The sequence below is a fragment of the Anabas testudineus genome, chromosome 22 (assembly GCF_900324465.2).
Source record: "Anabas testudineus chromosome 22, fAnaTes1.2, whole genome shotgun sequence".
Lineage (NCBI taxonomy): Eukaryota > Metazoa > Chordata > Actinopteri > Anabantiformes > Anabantidae > Anabas > Anabas testudineus.
The window spans coordinates 20,746,978-20,771,335 of NC_046630.1; the positions used below are offsets into that span (position 1 = coordinate 20,746,978).

Genomic DNA, 24,358 nt, shown 5'->3' on the forward strand with positions numbered 1-24,358 from the left:
GAGTAGTGTACATAAAGTTTGGGGTCCATTGGCATCTCCTTGGTCCCTACATAATGTGCTCTGTGCACATTATAATCTCCAAATGAGATTACCTTCCCTCTCTAGTGTTCAATTATATTATTGGTACATTTTTTTGCAGGAGTTATAAAATATTGTTTACTATAATTTACTAGGAATATCCACAAATAACAAAATCTAGCATTAGTTTTAGCTAAAATTTTCTCTATGCTTATTATATCTGCTTCTTAATAATCCTTTCAACATGTAGACAAGCAGTCCACTGAAGTATTAACATTATGGTATAATTTGAGATCTGCCTGCATCTTTCTCGCTCACAACAGTTGATAACGTATGCAAAGATGTGAACAATGTTCACCTGCACAGTGAGATTCCTGTTTGACTGTTTTGTGGGATGTTTATGTGGTTCACATTCCCATCCCTGGTCCCTGTGTGGTTCTTCACAGCTGCACTATATATTTTACCGCATGCATTTCTACCTCATTCTCCATAAGCATGCTTTCCACTACATACACAATCACTTATTTTCGTATAGAACGATCTTAAACTGTACTATAAATATTGTCTTCCTTACATTACACGATTCTTCATCATCTTCAAGCCCCCGTTTGTCTAACCGTGTCAAAGGATTTTCCTGTCTTACCTACTTATCCTCTTCTGTTACCACAATATTAGTCCATTCAACATCCATATCATCATCATCAGACAAACACCCATCACTGCTTGCCATTCCAACACAGTCCCAAACCAGATTAATGCAAAACCGCAGACCAACAATTAATAGATTAGTTTCCCACATCATGCCTATGCCTCTGTGCCACACTTGAATATTACCATTCGGCTTCTGTCATGTTTAAATGTAGTCGAAGTGTCGAGCCTCTAAAAACCGTGTTTGGATGTCATCTAAATTCAACTACCAATGCGATTTGATATCACATGAAACGACATTAGCGATCATGTGTCTACTTACCCCCTGAAGCGTAGGTCATTTATTCCTGGCAGTCGCCCCCTGTCATCCCATTGTTGTTATATAATAAGGTTGCCTAAAACTTTAACACCATTTAGGCATGTGCGAAATTAGCCTGATCATGCAGTTTGAATAAGACTGAGGGTATGTTCACGGTTTAGCAAAAACCTTATATTACCACTGCTTTTAAATGTTTAGAGATGCAGAATATGAGCTTCCGTTCCAGGGATGCGGGATTCCTGAATCACTTCTTATTGGTCCATAGTCAGACACGGCTAGTTTAGCCAGCCAATTATGCTAACTGAAACAAATGACTGAGTTTTCATATTTATCTAGATTCCGGCTATTTCTATTAGTGTATATTATGTGGCTCTCGATCTATTGTAAAGTCATAGTAGAGGTAAAAATGAAATGTAGTAGAATATAGAGTTAAAATTAGCTTGTAGCCTGATTCTGCATGCTTTAAACTTATCCCCAGCAGATGGCAGTGCTGCAACATGTGTTTTACCATTACAAAGTATAGTACACAAGGATTGTATGTTCATTGCATTTTATTTCACATAGTTCCATTGCAAAGTATCGTCTGCAAACATCAACGATCGGTGAAGAATAATGAATACTGAGGTCACAAGTCGACAAGTAACTACTTGAATATAATTTAATAATTGCCTATAGTGTTAGTTTACAATTGAGCATCAATAGGCCAATTTAAATCATATAATCGCGTTAATCTAAACAAAGCAGAGTTTCGCGTTTATTGGGGTTATCATAACAATGCACATGTTGATTAGTTCTGAAGAAGTAGTTCATTTATTAAAAAGAAAATAGCCGCTGTCAGATGTTTCAAACTGTTGTGGTATGTTGTGAGGAGCCGAGTCGTGACGTCACTGCCCGGGGTTTCCTAGTGAAGTGAAGCCTATAGCGTCATGGCGGAGGCCGGTTGTTGGAAGACCCTGGATTGAAATGCAAGCTTTCCACAATCGTAGTTGACCAACGAACATTTGACTTCGCTTACATCTCAAACAGAAAAGGACTTACTTGGAGTTGGGTAGAGAAGCAAAACAACATTGTACTACTCCTTACCGAACTGAGTTATTCGGGGCTGCTCTCCCTAACTGGGAGCTAGCTAGCTAGCTAGTTAGCTGGCGCAAGGTAGCGTTAGCTATCACCAGCTACTAGCTCACTAGTTGAATAAAAGAAGAAAGGACATCTGAACTGGAAAGCCGGATTTAGACAGCTTTTTCCACTTGAGTTTCCCAGGTACCGAAATAGCACCCGGTAATGTACAGCTTGCCATTACTTATCTTGTAGTATAGCGAGAAATTAAGCTAACGTTGCATGTTGATGGGGAAAAAGCCGCGAGAAGAGAACGGCGAATGAAAACAAGATGGAAGTGGGTGAAGTTAGGTTAGGTAATTTGGGTTTGTGGATTTAAAAACGATCACGAAATTTGTGTTCTGCTGTAGCTTACTATAAGAACAGACATTTTAATGGTGAATGCGGAGCATCGAGCTTGACAAAAAAGTGAACATTCCGCTGGTTCCATGCTAAGATGAAAGTTTTTTTGTCATTTGTTAGCTTCCATGCTAGCCTCGTGTTTCATAACGTTAACGTTAGCTTATGTTGCTTTCCTTGACAACCTCCGTAGACGCTGGACTATCATCTCTCTTAGCTTACTTCATGTTTATTGGATTCACGTTGATATAACCTCAAAGTAAGACGGCATTTATCAACTTCCGTTGCTATTCATGTTGTGGAAATATAGTTATCGCTACGAATAATGTTTTGCGCTATGTTTTAATGATTTTCCAACTAAGAAAACCACAATACTAGCACGACATTCGACTTTAGTTTTATTATTATTATATGACATTATACAATATTATATGATATAGTTTAACGAGATACAGTCGATATTCCTTAGCAAAACCGTAACTAGCTTTAATGTGGTTTGAATTTGGAGATAAAACACTGGCTGGCGCGTTTACTGTTATGCTTACTTTCACGCTACTTCTATACCCCGCCAATAGCTAATACTGGCATTATTAGCCGGTATTAGCTCGTTGGCTACAAGCTAAGCTGTAGCCATAGGAAGACCATAGGACGCCATAAATCGATGACGCGAGGGTTGATACAAGAAGGCCCGAACAGCCGTGACTTGGGTCCGAGTGGTTATTTACTGTTTAAAATACCTAGGTAGTTATATTAAAGCAATCAGCTGTTGTTGTAAAGGAACAAATGTAGCTAAGGAACATAGTTGGGTCTAAGGTCCATGTGTCGGGGTTTAACGTCAAATATTAATAAAAAACACGTTTTGGTGTGCGGCAGACAGTTGCCTATTGGAAAAAAACTAAAACCCAGAAAACGGCGACTATTTCGTGCGAAAATATATTGATGGCTCCACAAGGACAGTTCCCAGTGTCATTGGTTGAAGTTTGAGGTAGGCAATATTTAGAGCAGTGTTTCGAGTTGCAAGTGGATGTTACTCTATTGTATATCTGTTCAACCTGTGTGTATGTTATATATCGATGATTTGTTTTGACAAAGGCACTGTCCTGCGATTTATTATAGGCCATGTATCATGGTCTTAATGCGCCTTTCTCTTGCAGTTTAACCACGTGGAGGATAATACCACAGTTTGTGAGGGCGAAGTCTATATTTTGGACTTCAGTATGGCTGGGCGCAGTGAGGATGAAAGTGTAAGCAACAGCAGTGGAGAATCAAGGTGAGTTAAGTTATTGATAAATCTGTTGGTAACTTGCATGATCTTTACTGACACACATGATAATACGTTGGTGGTAGTAATAGATGTATACTAGATTATTTACATTATTGCTATCTCTAGTGAGTTTAATGTAAAAAGTTGCTAGCTGATGTCTACTGTTTTTCTACATTTCACACAAGTCTGTTTATACAACACAGCAGAAGAAACAGCAGCATTTCTGTCTGTAATAGGATTTATATGGGCATTATATGAACTTCATTTGAGTTACACTATTATGTCAAACTTATATGATTTGTGAATGATGAATCTATTCATTACTAATACACTCTTTTTTTGGGATTGTCTCTTAACATGTGACAGTAATTCTGATGATGAATCCGGTTCTGGATCAGGCTCAGCATCAGGGTCTGCATCAGGCTCCAGTTCTAGCTCTTCCAGCAGCAGCAGCAGCCAGTCAGGAAGTAGTGACTCAGGAAGTGGCTCAGACTCTGGCAGCCAGTCAGATTCTGACACAAAATCCAAGGAGAAGATGGAACCGCCAAATAAGTCAAACATTGATGGAGCTGAGGTAAGCAATGTGACTTCAAAGTAGTGATTAGAAATGGCCTCCTAATTATTACTTCAACTGGACATGTTCAGAAATTATCCCTCTAACTAGGAATGGGCACTGAAACCCAATACTAAACATGAACTAATCCTAACCCTCACTAACTCCCTTTTTGATTAAGACTGTCATCTATGATGTATTGTCACTATTGCCAACGCAGAAGATGTTTGAGAAGCAGGAGAAGCTAACTCTTATACACTGCAGACACAGAGACCCTACAGACAACAATTGCAAGCTGCATTTGACCAGAGTAAATGTCACAATGCTTGTTGCTGCAGATGCAAGAAATCGTGATGAAAGTCTACAGTGATCCAACCCACTTCTTCCCTGTACCACTACTGATCAATTTGGACCAGTAGTAATTTAATTCAAGAATGTTAATTAAAAAAAAATAAAAGTACTAATTAGTAAGAGAAGTTGTATCTATAAAATCTTAACCCATACCTTACTCTGATAAAGAAATGTTTGAATATTAGGTTAAATGCAAAATCCCAAAGTATTTATTTTGCACATTTTTTGCTAATCTTCAACTACAACCATTGATTGCAGTTCTGGAAGTCCAACCCAAGTATCCTAGCAGTTCAAAGATCTGCTATGCTCAGGAAGCAGCAGCAGCAACAGCAGCTGCAGAGACAAAGCTCCTCTAATAGCGGCTCTGATGAGGTTTGTTTCATGCAGTTATGATACCCATTAAGTATTTTCTGTTTGTTAACTGGGAGCTTATCAACATCATTTGGACATTTTTAAATTTATAGTTAATTGGAGATGAATATTTATGAATCTTTTAGCTTAACTGATAATCTTTTCTAGGACTCGTCTAGTAGCGATGAATCTGACACATCAAGTGGATCCAAAAGAAGAAAAAATTCACGCTCTTCTGACTCTGGGTCATGTTCTGGATCAGGAAGTGGTTCTGGGTCAGACTCATCAGTAGAGGACAACAGTGAGGAGACAGCATCAGACTATGAGCCCAGTCACAAAATCAAAAGCAGAAAACCTCCAACCAAGTAAGTGAGCAGTTGTCCTTTCCTGTTAAAGGTTGTTTTTCTTTTGTTTGTTTAGTTTTACAATTTGGATTTGTATTGATAAATGTGCTTTGTACCAATTACATTTACAAAATTTTAAGGTCTATAGTAGAAATATAGCCTTTTCTCATGTTCCAGGAAGAATTTTCGTAACGGGAAGAAAAGTAGTAGCCAGAGGAAGAAAGCCCAAAAGTGTTCATCCTCCGAGGACGAGGATGATAACTACAAGAAAGTGGCATCTGCAGGGCCACGGCGGCAGGCCACAGTCAACATCAGCTACAAGGAAGATGAGGAGTTGAAGACAGATTCAGATGATCTGGTGGAAGTTCTGGGTGAGGATGTACCACAGCCTGAGGAAGATGAGTTTGAAACACTGGAGAGAGTCATGGACTGCAGGATCGGAAGGAAAAGAGGTAACACAGTGTTGAGATGTTGTGTATATACACACACAAAACAGAATATATATATATATATATATATATATATATATATATAACACAGTATATAATGGATACAATAAGACAGGATCTGGTTAAACATAATAATATACCACTGGCTGGCCTGGTCCACCAAAAAAATGAGGCCTAGGGAAGTGATGGACCATGTTTTAAAGGAAGTTGGTGATATCAGATAGAACTTTTGTGTGATGGACTTCCTGTTTCTGTGAGCACTGCAAAAATAGGCCAAGTCTACTCTTACTCAGTATTCCCTTAATTTTTTTGTCTTACCAGCAACAGGAAGTGCAACCACTGTCTATGCTGTGGAAGCAGATGGGAACCCTAATGCCAACTTTAATCCCAATAAAGAGGCTGGTGAGGTCCAGTATTTGATAAAATGGAAAAACTGGGCCCATATCCACAATACTTGGGAGACAGAAGAGACACTGAAGTTTCAGAATGTCAAGGGCATGAAGAAACTGGATAATTTCAAGAAGAAGGAGCAGGAAAAAAGGAAATGGTGAGAACTTCTTTATTCAGTAAAATTGTCAGTGTAAGCTAATGACAAAACTATTGCAGCAAATGTACAATTAAAGATCTATGTGATTCAGAATTACCTGGTAATTCTGTATATTATTATGTTTAACATTACCCTTTTAGGGTAATTCTGTAGGAATAATGATAATGTTTGTGGTTGATCTAATTAGAGACGGCTCACATCACCCACCCAACACACTAACACTGTAGTGCAGTGATGACTTGTATCTGTTAAAACCTTTTATTAGTAGAGTGATCAAATGCACTATTGCAGCACTTCCATAGCTTCGTATCGTAAAGTGCATTGTCCATCCAATTAAACCTAACCACCTTGAATTAACTAGGCAAATAGGTAAGAGCCTCACACTGGATAATTACTACACTGGTGATTATTTTCAGCTAACAAGACCCTAACTGATGCAGTGAGCAGCTTCTTATTTCTTAAACAACCATGACGGAAGACACATCCTGCGGTCTCAGAAAAGATGTTAATTTGTTTCAGAAGGGTAAAAAAAAAAATAACTTGCATCAAGCAAAGAAAAGATCTAAGAAGATTGGTGAAACTACTAAAACTGGGTTAAGAACTGTCCAATGGAAGTAGGTCATGTGGTCTGATGAGTCCAGATTTACCCTGTTCCAAAGTAATGGGCAGATAAGGGTAAGAAGCCTGTTGAGGCAGTGCTATGATCTGGGGTTGCTGCAGTTGGTCAGGTCGAGGTTCAGCAATGTTATATGCCCAAAGAATGTGGTCTTCTGACTACCTGAATATACTAAATGATCAGGTTATTCCATTAATAGATTTTTTCTTTCCTGATGACACAAGCAAATTCCAAGATGACAATGTCAGGATTCATCAGGCTCAAATTGTGAAAGAGTGGTTCAGGGAGCATGACACATAATTTTCACACATGGATTGGCCACCACAGAGTCAGATCTTAATCCCATTGAGAATCTTTGCGCTGTACTGGGCAAGACTTTGTTCAGCGGATCAACTCTCCCATCACCAATACAAGAAATTGGTGAAAAATTAATGCAATTTCTTTTTTGGGAATAAATGTTGTGACAGTGCTTATGTCAATGCCACAGGGAATGCATACCGTAATCAAAGCTGTGCTGGTCCAACAAAATATTAGTGTGTTTTTTGTTGTGGCTGTTTGTTTTGTTTTGTTTACATTGCTCCAGAAAATTTTATTATTTAAAATAATTGTATTATTTTTAATCAGAGCATCATGCCATTTAAATGTCTAGGATATTGATCTGATCAGTTAAGTAGCAGAGGGGGTTGTTAATCAGTTTCAGCTGCTTTGGTGTTAATGAAATGAACAACATTAAGGGCAACAATGAGACAACCTGCAAAACAGGAATGGTTTTACAGGTGGAGGCCACTGACATTTTTTCTCACCTAATCTTTTCTGAATGTTTTTTCACTAGTTATACATTTGGCTAGTGTCATGAGGCGATACGGGACCCTACAGAGGTTGTACAGATAGTCCAACTCTTTAGCATTTTCAGAAGATTTACTGCATTTGCTCCTTTGGGGCCTACAAAATTACCTCCAGCAGGCCACTTGTGTGAATGTCTCACTAACTAAACAATCAGAAAGAGACTTCATAAGGGTGGCGTAAGGGCCAGTAATCCTCTTGTGGCCCCTGTGCTCACTGCCTGGCTCCATTGAACCCGATTGGCATTTGCCGTAGAACATTAGAATTGTCAGGTCTGCCCCTGTGCTTTTCACAGATAAAAGCAAGTTCACCCTGAACACGTGAAAGACATGAAAGATCTGGAGAAAGTTATGCTGCCTGTTTCTTTTTGCATGACTGGTTTGGCGGTGGGTCAGTGATGGTCTTTGGAGACATATCAATAGGGATGCACAGACCTTTACGGACTGGACAACAGCACCCTGAGTGCCACTAGGTCTGGATAAAAACCTTGAACCCACTGTCAGACCCTAGACTGGTGCAGTGGGTCTTAGACCAGATCTGGGCATCATCTGTGGTCTCATTACCCATTAATGTCTGATGGGTTCCTGTTTTTAAATTAATTCTGTTTGGTCTGGTTGAAATAACAATGCGGTGACCATCTCTATTCTGGTAGCCAGTGCTTTGGTGATAATATTTAAATCTGTGTTTAAAAGTAAGGGTGAGTGGTAACTGCAAGGGTGTGATGGGTCTTTGTTGGGTTTTAGTAGAAGTGTTTTAACAGCTGTGTTCATATGTGTGGGTATTATTGAGGTATCTTTAATATCTGTAATTAAAAAAATTTGCCAGAAAAGTTTTTAGAATTTAGTTTGGAATCTGTCGGGTCCAGGTGATTTGTTAATGGGCATACTATTTAGTGCTTTATGAAGTCTGTCTTGGGTAATGGGTGCATCTAAACTGTTTGCATGTTCTTTCAGTTGGTATTAAGGGTTTTTAGGAAATTTTTATCTATGATTGATTTACATTATTATTAAAGGAGTGACGATTTTATGTTTTGTAGAAATCCCCAAAAACTTTCTTTCCTATGTTGTAGTTGGTTTGATTTGTTTGGCGTGATATGTGGAAAGTCCTGTCTCTAGAAAGGTTGCCCAATCTTTCTTGATGAGATTGACACATTTTTTGTAGTAATGATGTATTAAAAAGCCATAATTTATTAAACATAATATGGTAAATGGTCTGCATTTATATAGTGCTTTTCTACCTAACTGGTACTGAAAGTGCTTTACACTGCATCTCATTCACCCATACAAGCACACACACACTCACACACCAATGGCAGAGCTGCTATGCAGCTGATCTGACTCACTGAGGGCAACTTGGGGTTCAGTATCTTGCCCAAGGACGCTTTGGCATGTGACATGGCAACTACCAATCCTATGATTGGCTAATAGTACAAATAAAACAGAATAACAAATAGTACAATTTTTTTCTTTTACTATACATTATGGTAAAAGAGTGGGTCGTCATGGTTTGGGCCATAGAGTGGCCTAGTGACCATGTGATAAATTTATGCTTTAATAGTAATAAATCTTCCTTCTGGGTCAATAATGTATGTATTGTGGAATGTTTTTATTTATTAAGATGGAGACAATGTTGTTTACTATTGTATGTTGATGGAAATATTTTATTATATTGTTTAGTATAGTATAAAGTCATTAGTAGTATATTTTGTAGTAATCAGTAGTTCTTTGATGGCAGCTACATCAGAAACCCATGGAGTGATGTTGGAGTCACTGTAGAGTTGTCCTTTTATGTAAAAATTGTCCACAATCAGATATGCATATTTATTGTTTTGTGTCTTTCATTTCTTAACCTTTACCTGTTGTCAGGTTGTGGTGTTCTGGAGTTGGCGTGTTTTGTTTGAGAGTGATCCAAGGCGGTGAACGCAGTGGAAAGTGATCTGGTTAACCGTGTCCGGTGGTAAATTGAGTTGTGATTTATTAAAATCTTTAATCAGAACTTTAAGGATGTCAGATGTAGTAGCCTAGTAGTTACTGAGGTAAATTAGTTTTAAGGGCTAGATTTTCTTTTCACTATTACATCATCACTATTATTACATCCTCATGTGATTGTCCATCTTAGTGCAAATTAGCAGATGGAGTGTGTTCACCACCATGACAGAAAGCACACTTGCTCTTTGATCATAAGGTCGGCCATTCAGGAATCTACCTTTTTATTTACTCTTTGCTTTGTTCATAAATGTATGGTCTCTACAACATTGTAAAGCATCTTTGCGTGTTATTCATGTGTGAGAGCATTTAAGAAGATTTTCTCTAACTAAAGTATTTTGGTGAGATAACATTACTAGAAACATTTCCTTGGTGATTAATGCTGTGTTGGAAACCACTTAACCACACTGATTTTTTTTATACAGACCTAGGTTGCTACAAGTAGTCACTAAAGGGATACCCTTCAGACAATTGGGATATATAATGCTACATTTGCACATATGCATTGACATTGATTCACTGATTTTTTTTTTTTTTTAACAAGCATATTGGGAGCATAGTAAAACATACTATTACATACAACAGCTTCATTTTTAGCTGATACAACTTCTTAGTCGGCTGTCCATTTTTGATCCAGTATGGGTTAACGTGTGCTTTCTTTTTCTCCTTTTACCAGGTTAAAGATGGCTTCACCAGAGGATATTGAATATTTCAATTGTCAGGAAGAACTGATGAATGACCTGCATTCTCAGTACCAGCTAGTTGAACGAATCATAGGTGCGTTTGCTCAATTGTATTTGTTGTTTGTGTGAACCAGTTTACTCTGAACATACAGTAGCTTCAGAAAGTATTTAAACACCTTCAAATTTTAAACACTCAACTGTGTTGTAAATGTGATTTATTTTATTTAGCCCTATGTGTACACATCACAGTCAGTGAACATGACCACATGACTGCATGTGGCTGTACACATGGCTGCATGTGTACAGCCACAGGCAGACCAAAAATGTGGTCCATACAGACTATCTGTACTGCCAGGCAAGTAAACGGAACACTTGCTTCATGCACTGTAAGTTTATAGTCTTCATTTCAACATACTTGACACTATTCCTGTTAAGAAGTTACACACCATTTTATTTCTTCACCTTTAGATGTTCACACCAAATACAACAAAAAAAAGCACTTCCTTCTTCTATACTTGTGGAAAATTCAATAGGGTGATCCCAGGCTGATGTCCTCTGACATCCCTGCTCTGAATACCACTGTAAATGTAAATGTAAATGACTTTATAGTTTTTGATTTTTAGAATTTGTGGGGATTTAAAAAAAAACATATATACATTTTTTAAATATAGTTTTATCCATTAAAATTAAATATACAAGAAATTAAAAGTTTGCTAATGATGCAGTTGAATGCTTCCTGAAGCACTGTATTGGTTCCTATGGGTTTGTGTAAGTAAGTAGTTCTCTGTATTCCGTTGAGCAGGACATTCAAACCAGAAGTCCGTGGCTGGTTACCCAGACTACCTATGCAAGTGGCAGGGTTTACCATATTCTGAGTGTAGTTGGGAGGATGGTGCTCTGATTGCCAAAAAGTTCCAGAAATGCATCAGTGACTACATGAGCAGAAACCAGTCCAAGACTATTCCATTCAGGGACTGCAAGGTAAATTGTTTCCATGTCTGTATTGGTAGTTTATTGATAATGTGTTACACCGTGAACAATAGAGTTTAAATTTAATTTAGATTGGTTTGCTAGCTTGATTTTAGCATTAGCTCTTCTCATGTTATTTTAACATGTCAAATAAACTGCAAGTTCTGACTTTAACACTGTCACCACTTGATGTTCTTTTCTTAGGTTTTAAAGCAGAGACCCAGGTTTGTGCCTATGAAGAAGCAACCAGCTTACATAGGAGGTGATGGACTGGAGCTCCGAGACTACCAGTTGGACAGTTTAAACTGGATGGCCCACTCTTGGTGCAAGTACGACTCAAGCGATCCTTAAATCCTTAAATTCTCATCTTGCATTGACCAACATTAATACTATAATAATGGGAAACAATACCATATTGTAATGGAGACCTATTTTGTCTATGAATGCTTGATCATTCCGTAATGTGCTGCAGGCTGATGATCTGTTTTCAACTATTCAACTGCTCTCTTCTATTCTGTCTTTGAATCATAGAGGTAATAGTTGTATCCTTGCTGATGAGATGGGTTTAGGAAAGACCATCCAGACCATCTGCTTCCTCAACTACCTGTTTAATGAACACCAACTGTATGGGCCCTTTTTGTTGGTTGTGCCTCTCTCTACACTAACCTCTTGGCAAAGAGAAATCCAGCTCTGGGCCCCCCAGATGAATGTTGTGGTCTACCTGGGAGACATCAACAGCAGGAACATGGTATGGTAGCAATTTCAAGACCTGTTGTATAACCAATAGCGAATGTCTGGCGGTGCACAATGCCATATCTGAGAAAGAAAAAACACACTATGTTTTCATGCAATTTCATATCCCCTTTATCACATAATTAAAGATGTATGGATCCAAGCAGCAAAGACTGCAATTATGGAATTGCCTGTAATGTTTCCTGTTCTCTTGTGTTTTTGTGTAATAGATCAGGACACATGAATGGATGCATGTCCATAGCAAAAGACTGAAATTTAACATTCTCCTCACAACATATGAGATTCTTCTCAAAGACAAGGTCAGTAGCGTCTTTACACTATGATGAGTCATGCAGTGTGATTACATGCACTCACATAACCAGGTTACAATCGGTTTTCATATTAAACTCATTGTAAATGGGTAAAAGTAAAATCTCCTTTCCATAATGGGGATAGGGGATTAGAGAAACCTGACTTTCCTAGGTAGATTTCTCACAGAGAACTCGGATAACTCTGCCATTTATATTCGTAACTGGATTGTTAATTAGCTTTTCATGCATGTGCAGGACAAAGGCTGTCAACACCACACTGCTACTATTAGCTGAGAAGTGTGGTTGGATAATAGTAGAGATCATTGCACAGAGCGACGCTACTCATTTTTAAATTAAGTCCACCCAAAATGTATTTAAAACTTAAACAAACACAAAGTGCTGCATAGACATCTAAATAAGTCACTTTTCACACTAGTTCTTTAATTCGGACAGTTTGCACTGTAAAAAGTAGTGCTGTGACTGTGTCTCTCTCGCACAGCACTGTCAGTCAGCTCCCTTTACTTACATAAAAAAATGTGTGGCAGGAAGCAATCTTGTCTGTCTCCATACAGTTAAAATTTCAGTGTCATGCTTGCAAAATAAGCTCTAGGTATAAGAAATCTGATTACTCATCTGCTGCTTTTATAAATGGATTTGACCAGGTTTCTTGACTAGATATAAACTCATTCCCGATTACCTAAATAAGACCAGTTATCTTGTCATGTAAGTGCATGTAAATGCAATTTGTTTTTGTTTGTGTCTTAATCATCTTAACTTATTACATGATTTGTGTCCGTTGAAATTTACTCGAGCACATGTAAAATCTGTTGTGTGTCTGCAGTCGTTTTTGGGCAGTGTTAACTGGGCCTTCATTGGTGTGGATGAGGCACACCGACTGAAGAATGACGACTCCCTTCTCTACAAGACCATGATTGACTTCAAGTCTAATCACAGGCTTTTGATCACAGGAACGCCATTGCAGAACTCCCTAAAGGAGCTCTGGTCATTGCTGCACTTCATTATGCCTGAGAAGTAGGACATCATTTTTCTATATTAAAACAGTAACTTATGTTAAATATTTGTCCTTCCTTCATCATGTTTATAGACATTTATAGAATGGGGCAAAAAAAAAAAACATTTACAGCTTGTTTTTACTATAGCAGATACATATAGATATAGAGCATAGATTGACAGCAACCACTTTTTCTAAACTCCGTCACAATAAAATAACTGTGGCTCAGTTTCACATTAAAGTGTTTTTTATTTAACAAAAGAGCATGTTAAAAGGGCTTGTTGATGGTGCAATAATATCGTTTGGGCCATAAGTATTTGGACAATGGCAGTTTGTATGATTTTTGCCTGACTAGTTGAGTTGAAGATGCCTTTCTTTCATCCAGGCAGAGATGTCAGAGACAAGCAGTGATACGTATACTCGTGTAATCATGCAGTGGAAAGGACGAGCTGTGTGTCATCAGCATAGCAATGATAGGTAAAGCTAGAAATGTAGTGAGCCAGCCCAGAGCCTTACCAGTGTTGCCCATATCATAAGTAATTTTTACATATGCACTCAGGAAAATCTCCAGAGGATCAGGTACATTGTGCACAGTTGGGACGGTAGGTCGGTCGTGCACTTGTTCTATGAACAACTGAGTGACATGACAGAAAAAGTACCTCCCAGAAATAAATTCAGTTCAGTTCAATTTTATTTGTAATAGATGCCTGCAGAAAAGTACAGAGAGGAGGAAGCACAAATGTGTTTTGTTTATAGCACATCAGTAGAACTAACTCACTTACAGGGGCATTACATGGCCGTCACATTCTTCCAATTCACTGGTAACATTTCACCGCAATCCGGAGCAGTTTTCTTCCCTGGTTTCTGCAACGCTGACCCGCCACATGATCTCTCCACCCCAGACACAAACGCAGCCACGGACAGGCTCTGCAATATCCTTTCATTCTGCCTGGATAGTCTCTGTCAGATGTCTTCTAGACCTGCTCATCCTTCAGCTTTCAACTTGTGGCTCACTGACCAGATTTGTGAACAACGCACCGTGCTCAGGAGTGCTGAGAGGAAGTGGCGCAAATCCAAGTCTTAACCTGTTCTTGCTGATTATTAGGATTTGCTTGCATCTTTCTCTCACATTGCCACTAGGGCGAAGTCGGAATACTACCAGGACAAGCTCAGCAACACCACAGACACCAGAAAGCTGTTCTCTACTTTCAAGTCTTTGAAGTCTGCTCTATCCACCCCCACCTACTCCACCCTGCTGTCTCACAGCAGAAGACTTCACCTCCTTTTTCACCAACAAGGTGGCAGCCATCAGCTCCCAGTTCTCTCCTCCTGACGATGACATTCTGCTAACTAAACCCAACGGCGCATCTCACTTGTTCACTCACTATGTTTTCAACCCTGTCAGAGGACGACGTTTCCACCCTCCTCCTCTCGAATCGCCCGATCACCTGCTCTCTGGATCCGATTTCCTCCACTCTTCTTCAAGCTATTGCACCAACACTAATACCAGCCATTACACAGATCATCAACACTTCTCTCACAACAGGCACCTTTCCCACCTCGTTCAAGCAGGCCCAGATTACTCTACTGTCGAAGAAGCCTTCTCTGGATCCCTCTCTTGTGGAGAACTGTGTTTAGGATCTTTTCAATCTATCAGTTCAGTTTACCATAAATGGTATGAGCATAAATGGTAAATGGTCTGCACTGCGCTTTTCTACCTAACTGGCACTCAACACACACACTCACACCAATGGCAGAGCTGCTATGTAACTGATCTGACTCACTGGAGGCAACTTGGAGTTCAGTATCTTGCCCAGGGACACTTTGGCATGTTACATGGCAGCCGGGAATCAAATCACCGATCCTATTATTGGCAGACTACTGCTCTACCTATTGATCCACAGCCACCCTGAAGCAGAACACTGCATCCACCATGTTTGAAACATTATGTGTTATGCTCTAGACCATGAGCTGTTCCCTTCCTTTGACATACTTTTGTCTTCCCATGATTCTGGTACAAGTTCTCTAAACTGACTTTCCTGTTCTTGAATGTTACCAATGGACTGCACCTGGTCAATTAACCTCTTGTTAGTCAATTATCCAAATACTATTGAACCACTGACAGCGGAGGTTTAAAATGTAATTTCTGAAAGGTAAATTCCATATCTTACCTCCTAAAAATGTTCAAAGTCCACATTTTAATCACATCTTTTTTGTTTTATTTCAAATGCAATGTGGTGGTGTATAAAGGCAAAATCATACAACTGGTTCTATCCAGATGCTTCTTGGCCTAACTTTCCAAACTACCTAAAAACATATACAAGTCTATGCAACACTACATAACTAAATAGGTTTTTCTGTCTTTATCTTGTACCATCTGTTGTCTGTCATGCTGCATATCTACTATGTGCTGTCTCTCTGTTCAAGGTTTCACTCTTGGGAGCTGTTTGAGGATGAACATGGTAAAGGTAGAGACTCAGGCTACACCAGTTTGCACAAAGAATTGGAACCATTTCTACTGCGCAGAGTCAAGAAGGATGTGGAGAAATCGCTTCCTGCTAAAGTGGAGCAGATACTTCGAGTGGAGATGAGTGCTATCCAGAAACAGTATTACAAGTAAGAGCTGTGTACTTTTCTCTATGCTTTTTAATATAAGAGTGTGTTGGATATCTTTATATTTTGTAACTCTAAGGAGCTGATGTTGTGGTAAACAAGAAAAAATAAACTTTGGGATCAATTAGGATGAGGGCAGGAACTTTCTTATGTTGTTTCTTATGTTAAGTGCCCTGTTGTAGCATAACTTAATAGGGGACTTGCACATTGCGTCATGTCACTGCATTGCTACGGTGACAACTGCAGCCAGAGGGCAGGGATTTCTTTACATTGAAAACACTTTCATAATTTCTGATTGTTTAAGTTTGCTCAGATCTATCAATAGGGGTATTTTTACCAAACCTTTGAGAGTGGTGAACATATATTAAGTGAACAACTCTAAAGTAGACGCTAAGAGGGCTTTGTGAAATATCTATCAGCTAACACTAGTGAAGAAACTTATGTTGTTATAGCAGTGATGACATTTAACAAGTGTAGACAGTTATATATACATATTTAATATACTATATACAAGTTATCTCCACTAATGCACTCAGATAAATCAGTGCCATGTATTGTCCAAATTCATAATTGAACAGCACAGAGTAACTTAAAATAATGCTAGTGTTTTTGTGCTTTTTGTTCCACAAATTAGAATTGGTGCCTCATTTTAGTTTTTAAATTCATTATTCATTGTATGAAGATACCACTTTTTTTTTTTTTTTTTCTTTAAATAAATATACCTATCAGACACTAGATTATGTTTTTGCATTAGCCTTAAGGTAACACATGAATGAGCGCTTCAGCTTCACTCGTGACTGGCTTCACCAGTTGATTATCGTCATCAATGTCAGCATGTTGTGAATTTTTATACCTTAACTCAACAGTTTTTGCATTGTCTAATTCAGTGGATTATGTGGGTTTTTTGACACAGGGATATGGACACATCCCTAGTTTCCTCGTTTTTTTTTAAGTTAATTGATTTTGCTGCCATTCATTGTCATTGTAGCATCTGAATATTTCTTCTGTTTTTGAACAGATGGATTCTAACAAGGAACTACAAAGCTCTGAGTAAAGGTACCAAAGGAAGTACATCGGGTTTCCTGAACATCATGATGGAACTAAAAAAGTGTTGTAATCATTGTTACCTTATCAAGCCCCCAGAGGACAATGAATTCCTCAATAGAGCTGAAGCTTTACAGGTCTGTTCATTTTGTATATTTATACACCCTATGCATTAACATATGTTGCTCTACTAACATGTACCATGCCATCTGTGTAAACACAATCTGAGAGAGAATAGACTATCAATTAAGCCCTTTTTCCACAGCAACTAATCCGCAGCAGTGGGAAGTTAGTTCTGCTAGACAAACTGTTGGTGCGTTTAAAGGAGCGAGGCCACAGAGTTCTCATCTTCTCCCAGATGGTACGGATGCTGGATATCCTGGCTGAGTACCTGAGGTGCCGACAGTTCCTCTTTCAGGTAGCTTTACTTTGTTTATTGGAAATTTTTTAAATGCATACAGTATACATACCGACAATTCATTACAGCTAGCAAGAAAAGATAAAGTGCCATTAACACATCAGTTATAATACATACATTTGAAATGTTATGTTTGTATAGAGATTAGATGGTTCCATCAAAGGGGAGATGAGGAAGCAGGCGTTGGATCATTTTAATGCTGAGGGTTCAGAGGTATGTTCTTTGCTCTGTATACAGTAAATAGCGGTAATTTTAATAAACAAGGGATGTTACATATAGTTAAACTTGCTTTTTCTGCCCAGGATTTCTGCTTCTTGCTATCAACACGTGCAGGTGGTTTGGGTATCAATCTGGCATCGGCAGACACCGTAGTCATCTTTGACTCAGACTGGAATCCCCAAAATGATCTGCAAGCCCAAGCCAGAGCACACAGGATTGGGCAGAAAAGACAGGTAATCAAAAAATGTCATTAACGTAGACCGTTTTTCTTTATTTGTCAACTGTCACTTGTATTTTAGCACACTGTTAAGTTGGCAATAAGTAACACCTGACTGTGCTTTTTTTTTTCCACAATATTATGTACTGTAGATGGCAAAAGACCTAAATTCTTTCCATTGAGAAATATTCTTTAAGCACAAAGTGGAGGGCCACAACCCATACTGATCTTTTGATGAATGCTCCTTTTGTACTCAATCCCTTGTTACCTATTAAACAGCAATTTTTTGGAGTCATCCAGAACAGTGTAACTTGAATATTTTATAAATTTGATAAACCAATGCCCCTGTCCAAACTTTTTTTGTGGTGCAGCATCAAACGCTCTTTGCTGATATTTAAAAAATACAATTAAGTAGCTTAGTGACAGCACTGAAAATCTGTACTTTGTCAGGTAAATGTGAGATGTCAAGAAAAAAACAATTTTAGTTTTTACTATTTAAAAAAAAAAAAAAAAAAAAAGTCACAGCTTCTGTGGGAATGGCATTTGAACACACATACATGTTACGGTTTGATTTTGCACTGGCAGGTGAACATCTACCGCCTGGTGACAAAGGGCTCAGTGGAGGAGGACATAATTGAGAGGGCAAAGAAGAAAATGGTGCTGGACCATCTTGTCATTCAGAGGATGGACACCACAGGAAAAACTGTCCTACATACTGGTGCTGCTCCCTCCAGGCAAGCAACACATATTGAATTCTGCTTCTTATTGTCTATGCTTCTTGTCAACTAGAATTATTGTGCTTGTAAACAATCTATTAACAGGGTTGCCAAGAAGATTGAAGCGTTTCTCACCCTACAAAAATCTAATTACTAATGTGTATTTCCCTGAAGGTTTGCTACTACACTTTTTTGTTAACTCATTTGGGTGTATTCTATTGCATATAGTTCTGCACCATTTAATAAGGAGGAGCTTTCTGCTATCTTGAAGTTTGGTGCTGAGGAGCTTTTCAAAGAGCCAGAGGGTGAGGAACTAGAGCCTCAGGTATGTACTTATTCTAATTTGTATGTACATATAGCCACTTATTTTTCTGAAATATATATGAGTAGCATTTCTCAGTCTGTTGTGCTCTGTAGGAAATGGATATTGACGAGATCCTCAAAAGAGCAGAGACGAGAGAGAATGACCCTGGCCCGTCCACAGTGGGAGAAGAACTGCTATCTCAGTTCAAGGTTTTAAAGAAGTTTCTTATTTTGGTTGAATATTCAGATTTTTTTTTAACTCTCTTTATTGTAAATTATAGCTCTTGTATTTTGGAAAACAAGAGGAACTTGAAAAACATTTCCTGAAAATGCACTGTTAATGCTATAATGCTAAATGAATTCCCCAAGAATTGCTGAAAGTTGCTGAACATCTAAAGTACTGATGAAATTAGCTGAAGAGAAATAGGAATTGTTTTTCACAGAGCTGAACATATGCAGAAGAAGCTGAAACGGTTGAATCTCAAATTAAAAAAATATGAAATGCTAAAAATTGATGATGGAAGCCCCTAAAGCTGGTTAAAGCTGAAAAAGGACCAGCTTGAAGAGGATTTGCAGAGATTCTCCAATAGAGATGCATTATGAAAGGTTTCTTTAAAAAAAAGAAGAAGAAGCTTAGTATCTAAACATCTAAATGGTTTCTGTAGGTGAAAGTATGCTGAAGTAGTTAAGTGCTGAAAAATGTAGGGAATAATAACAATAATAAAGATCAGGAAAATACTGTGAATGAATGCTGAACAGCATCTGATTAGCTTTGGGATGGATTATGGTTGTTGCCCTTCTGTGTGTGATATTACTGAATTCTGTATCCTCTCAGTTAATTTGTTAAAACCAGGTCTGAAAAGGTGGCCATAGTGACACAATCACAATCAAATATGCTACAATAAACAGCCTCTGTTCACAGTAATTGATCCTCAAGAGCCTCTTTGGCATCAAACTGCATGTCGCATATGACTGTATACCATCTTTAAGCTATTACCACTTGGTCACAATGGAAACACACATTTCATGTACAGTGAATGGCTTTTGATTTTATATTTACACAAAGCTAACATTTCTAGTTGTTGACCTGACCTGTGCAGGTAGCCAACTTTTCCATGATGGAAGATGAGGAAATAGACATCGACTCCGAGCGTAGCCAGCGGAGTTGGGACGAAATAATTCCTGAGGAACAGAGAAGGAGGATGGAAGAAGAGGAGAGACAGAGGGAGCTGGAGGAAATCTACATGCTGCCACGCATGAGGAATTGTGCCAAACAGGTATAGAAGCAATCTCACCAATAATTATATCGGCATGGGTGTTTATACTCACAATTTGTTTTTTTGTTTTCAGCAAAAAACTGTTTAAAATGTCTTTCATCTTAACTTCAGTAAGCGCTGTAATATGTATTGTTGCATGTTATAGCTTCTTAAAGAATTTCCAGGTAATTTTTCTTTGTGTTAACAGATAAGCTTTAATGCTGGCGAAGGTAGGCAAAGCAGGAACAGGAGATACTCTGGGTCTGACAGTGACTCCACCTCAGACAGGAAAAGACCAAAGAAACGAGGACGGCCTCGGACCATTCCACGAGAAAACATCAAAGGTTTCAGCGATGCTGAAATTCGAAGGTGACTATATTAAAAGCCAGTTTCTCTGTGTGGCTATTAGTAAATTACTCCTCCTCACATATTCCTTTCAAAATCTTACAGGTTTGTCAAGAGTTATAAAAAATTTGGAGGACCATTAGAAAGGTAAGCTAGATTAGATTTCTTTTCTATTTCTATTAATAAATACATGACACAAAGTGTGCTAAAAATGTGCTATGTCACTCAGGTTGGATGCAATTGCTCGTGATGCTGAACTTGTGGATAAGTCTGAACATGACTTAAAACGCTTGGCAGAAACTGTTCACAATGGCTGTTTGAGAACATTACGAGAAAACCCCTGTGGACCAGAGAAGACTTCAGGTAACCTAATATATCTATATAGTAGATCCTTTTGCATTGCCTCATCAAGATAGCACACCACCTCACTATGTTTTTTAAAACATACCAAGCTGGCACAGGGTGTCCACACGGACTCTTCTTTAAACCGCTTCAAGAGGTTGTGTTGGAGGCAAAGTGAGTTTGCTCCAGCACCTGTGTAAAAGAGCCATCTAGTGTTGGGGAAGAAGAGGTGTGAAATTTTGTTAATGTCTTATTTTGACATCAGCGACTGTGGTTATTTCACTAGAGGAGAAACAGTGTTTGACATGATTTGAACTCAAGTACAGTTGTCATACATTGTTTTCAGTATCTTAATGATTACAGTTATATTTGGCTTTGTTTAAGCCACATGTTTAAGTGATCAGAAAAAACCTACAGTGGACATGGACATGGAGAGCCTCAAAGCAACTCTACGATGTGCAAAGGGTTATTTAAAGGCAGCAGAAATACATGGTCAGTTGTTTGGTGACATAACTCAACCAGTTATTATGATTAAGCTGTACCCAGTCCTATTCCAACTCGAACTTTATCTAGTAATTCCTTCGTGTTGCACAGCTCTACATTGCAGCAGTCCAAGTAGTATTTCTACTCTAGCTTCTCACCACCCACATGTTGCTAGAAGGAAACTAAATTTGTGACCATAATAGTTTTTGATCAAGTTGTATTTGACATGTGTCAGTTGCGTTTTAAGTGCAAATAATTTCCATAATGTGTAAATCTAGCAAGAGCACATGACCGTTCATTCACCAGTAATATTTTGAAGGCAATGTAAAGAGACTACAGATTAAATAGTCTGGGACAGAAGATAAAAGATTTTTGGCTCCATGTCGTGCTCCAAGGTGAAGCGTACACGTAGGACTCCGATGCATGTAGAGACAGACGAAGTATGGTAGGAGAGTGCACTCCCTCCCCTTTGTTGTTGTTTTTAAATAAAACTGTCCTTGAATAGTCCAATTTGTGCTCAAAATTACGTATTGTTAGGCACCCAATCTGCTGAGGCTCAGTCCAAACACGACAACCTCAGCTGAAAACTCACAGTGCACCATTGTTTTTCCTCACTCTGCAAACAGCAAAACTGTAGCAGCAGAGCTCAAAGCTCTGACAGTGCTCACTTTTTGGCTATATGGAAGAATGCAGAAGTCTCTTTTCTTTTTCTTCTTTTATCCTTTAATTTATGTTTTGGCAAGAATGGTCCTCACACTAGCAAGCAAAGTAGTTTGTATGTTGTGTGCATGCAAAGCTCCAACTCAAAACTGGTTGTTTTTTTTTAGGTGTATTTGCGCACATTTTCACACTTGTCAGTTCCTATGTTTACATGGTTTTTCAGCGTGACTGTGTACAGGCACATTTTGAGGACTTCAGGGTCCTTCAAGCCCCAAAAGGGCATAATATGGGCACTTTTTTCCCTGAACCAAATTTCACATGCTTATTTTCCACTTGTCTCATCAGGAGGCAGAAGAGGAAAGGTGAAAGGTCCTACATTCAGGATCTCTGGAGTCCAGGTAAATGCCAAGCTTGTTATCTCCCATGAGGAAGAGCTGGCTCCACTCCACAAGGCCATTCCTGCTGACCCCGAGGAGAGAAAGAAGTAAAGCTCCCAATTGTTTTTAGACAGCATTGAGAATTGGCTAATTTGTTATTTCATTTGTTATTTTCATGTGTTCGTATAGTATTTCTACATCAGCTACAGCTTTTTTGTTAAATGTTACATTGCAATATTTTCAATAGGTATATGATTCCATGCCACTCAAAGGCAGCACACTTTGACATTGAGTGGGGGAAAGAGGATGATTCCAGCCTCCTCATAGGAATTTATGAGTACGGTTATGGCAGCTGGGAAATGATTAAGATGGATCCAGACCTCAATCTCACGCACAAGGCAAGTTCCGGCAATATTAATTTCTACTATGTTTATGCAATTTTTAGGAATTGATGTACAGTAATCGTGTAATATTAGTTGTCCTGTATTTAGTGTATATGTTTGGTGTGTTTATTAAGTTAACTGTCTCCTTCTTCACCGTCATTTTCATTTTTGTCACTGTAAATGTTACGTGTACTGAAAGTTCTTGCATATCATACTTATTGAACAGAAAAAAGCAGAACACAGTATGTGAATTATCAGCTGATGGGTCATATCAGCCCCATTAAGAGTGCTTAGGATCATCATCATCTCTAACTGTAAAATTTGTTTCCTCTGTTGCCTAGCTACTACCAGATGACCCTGACAAGAAACCACAGGCCAAACAGCTACAGACCAGAGCAGACTACCTCATCAAGTTACTGAGCAAGCATCTGGCCAAAAAAGAAGCACAGAAACAAACAGGGACAGTAAGTGTTGGCTTTAATGTGCATGTCAAGCTTCCTCTACTAACTTGAATGATAACAAGTAATTTTCAGAATTATGGATAGATTAAAATGAATATCTATCAAATTCTAGACTATTTCACAGAAGAGGAAACCAAGAAGTAAAAAGAGCAAAACTCTGAAGCCAACTAAGACGGATGAAATCATAAAGAGTCCATCCTCAGAGCCCCCATCAGACAAGAGGTCAGATGAGGATGAACTTGAAGAGGAAAAGGTACATTTAGATATAAGTGGTATTGTTTTCTGGAGCATGACATGAATGTTTTCTGTTTTTAGTCACATGCTTTCTCCATCTTAGGAGATGCCACCGGTAAAGCTGCCAAGCAGACGCGGCAGAGCAGAGAGGGTCGTCATGGAGGAGGAGGAGGAGGAGGAGGAGGAAGAAGAAGAAGACGATGAAGAACCAGAGCAGGAGGAGGTTTTATCAACAGGGGAGAGGGAGGTCAAAGAAAAAGAAGGCAAAAAAGAGAAAAAGGAAGAAATTTGTGACATAAAAGAGACAAAGGAGCCCAAAGAGAAAAAAGAAACAAAGCCATCAGAGATGGTACATAAACAAGAGGAGAGCACGGAAAAGGTGAATAAAAGCTATTTGACTTATTTTTGTACTACACTTGACAATAGTCTTGATTAATTAGTGGAACAGATAATCATGCTGTAGACTGTCACTTAAGTAGATAGAAAAGTAAAAAAGTGAGACAATAATTTGTTTAGGAATAAATTGTCAAATTCTTTTTGTCAGAGTGAAGCAAAGTCTGAGGTACGGGAACGAACAAAAAAAGCCTCAGATGTTCCTGTCCATATAACAGCAAGTGGAGAGAATGTGCCAGTATCTGACGAATCTGAAGAACTAGACCAGCGGACTTTCAGTGTGGTATGTTCTGCTGATAATGCCCTCCAATTACATTGGAACAAGGGCAATTTATTTGTGTTTGCTGTGCATTGAAGAAATTTAGGTTTGAGGTATTTTAGGTGAGCAGAAGTATTTTAATATTTGACTAGCTTGTGTTTCTTGTATTGGTGTTCTGTAGGGTT

The 24,358-nt window shown here is 38.6% G+C and overlaps 1 protein-coding gene across 5 annotated transcripts in view; it reads left to right on the forward strand.

Moving 5' to 3' along the window:
* Window positions 1-1,879: 1,879 nt before the first annotated feature.
* chd1 (chromodomain helicase DNA binding protein 1) overlaps window positions 1,880-24,358 on the forward strand; it is a 34,402-nt gene continuing 11,923 nt past the window's right edge. Inside the window, exons 1-31 of one of the 5 annotated variants that reach the window (XM_026339244.1) lie at window positions 1,880-2,263; window positions 3,595-3,710; window positions 4,071-4,278; window positions 4,867-4,980; window positions 5,128-5,324; window positions 5,481-5,755; window positions 6,074-6,299; window positions 10,420-10,520; window positions 11,229-11,407; window positions 11,600-11,724; window positions 11,927-12,143; window positions 12,358-12,447; window positions 13,280-13,470; window positions 15,878-16,066; window positions 17,082-17,244; window positions 17,373-17,525; window positions 17,667-17,738; window positions 17,828-17,977; window positions 18,547-18,695; window positions 18,906-19,002; window positions 19,095-19,190; window positions 20,081-20,257; window positions 20,445-20,605; window positions 20,687-20,728; window positions 20,811-20,944; window positions 22,412-22,550; window positions 22,691-22,841; window positions 23,168-23,290; window positions 23,400-23,540; window positions 23,625-23,900; window positions 24,066-24,197. In XM_026339244.1, the coding sequence (XP_026195029.1) occupies window positions 3,658-3,710; window positions 4,071-4,278; window positions 4,867-4,980; window positions 5,128-5,324; window positions 5,481-5,755; window positions 6,074-6,299; window positions 10,420-10,520; window positions 11,229-11,407; window positions 11,600-11,724; window positions 11,927-12,143; window positions 12,358-12,447; window positions 13,280-13,470; window positions 15,878-16,066; window positions 17,082-17,244; window positions 17,373-17,525; window positions 17,667-17,738; window positions 17,828-17,977; window positions 18,547-18,695; window positions 18,906-19,002; window positions 19,095-19,190; window positions 20,081-20,257; window positions 20,445-20,605; window positions 20,687-20,728; window positions 20,811-20,944; window positions 22,412-22,550; window positions 22,691-22,841; window positions 23,168-23,290; window positions 23,400-23,540; window positions 23,625-23,900; window positions 24,066-24,197 (4,521 nt within the window). In that variant the 5' untranslated portion in view covers window positions 1,880-2,263; window positions 3,595-3,657. Of the gene's footprint in view, window positions 2,264-2,455; window positions 2,700-2,723; window positions 3,426-3,594; window positions 3,711-4,070; window positions 4,279-4,866; window positions 4,981-5,127; window positions 5,325-5,480; window positions 5,756-6,073; window positions 6,300-10,419; window positions 10,521-11,228; window positions 11,408-11,599; window positions 11,725-11,926; window positions 12,144-12,357; window positions 12,448-13,279; window positions 13,471-15,877; window positions 16,067-17,081; window positions 17,245-17,372; window positions 17,526-17,666; window positions 17,739-17,827; window positions 17,978-18,546; window positions 18,696-18,905; window positions 19,003-19,094; window positions 19,191-20,080; window positions 20,258-20,444; window positions 20,606-20,686; window positions 20,729-20,810; window positions 20,945-22,411; window positions 22,551-22,690; window positions 22,842-23,167; window positions 23,291-23,399; window positions 23,541-23,624; window positions 23,901-24,065; window positions 24,198-24,358 lie in introns of those variants that run through there. The other 4 variants (XM_026339243.1, XM_026339247.1, XM_026339246.1 and 1 more) reach the window with 4 other exon arrangements.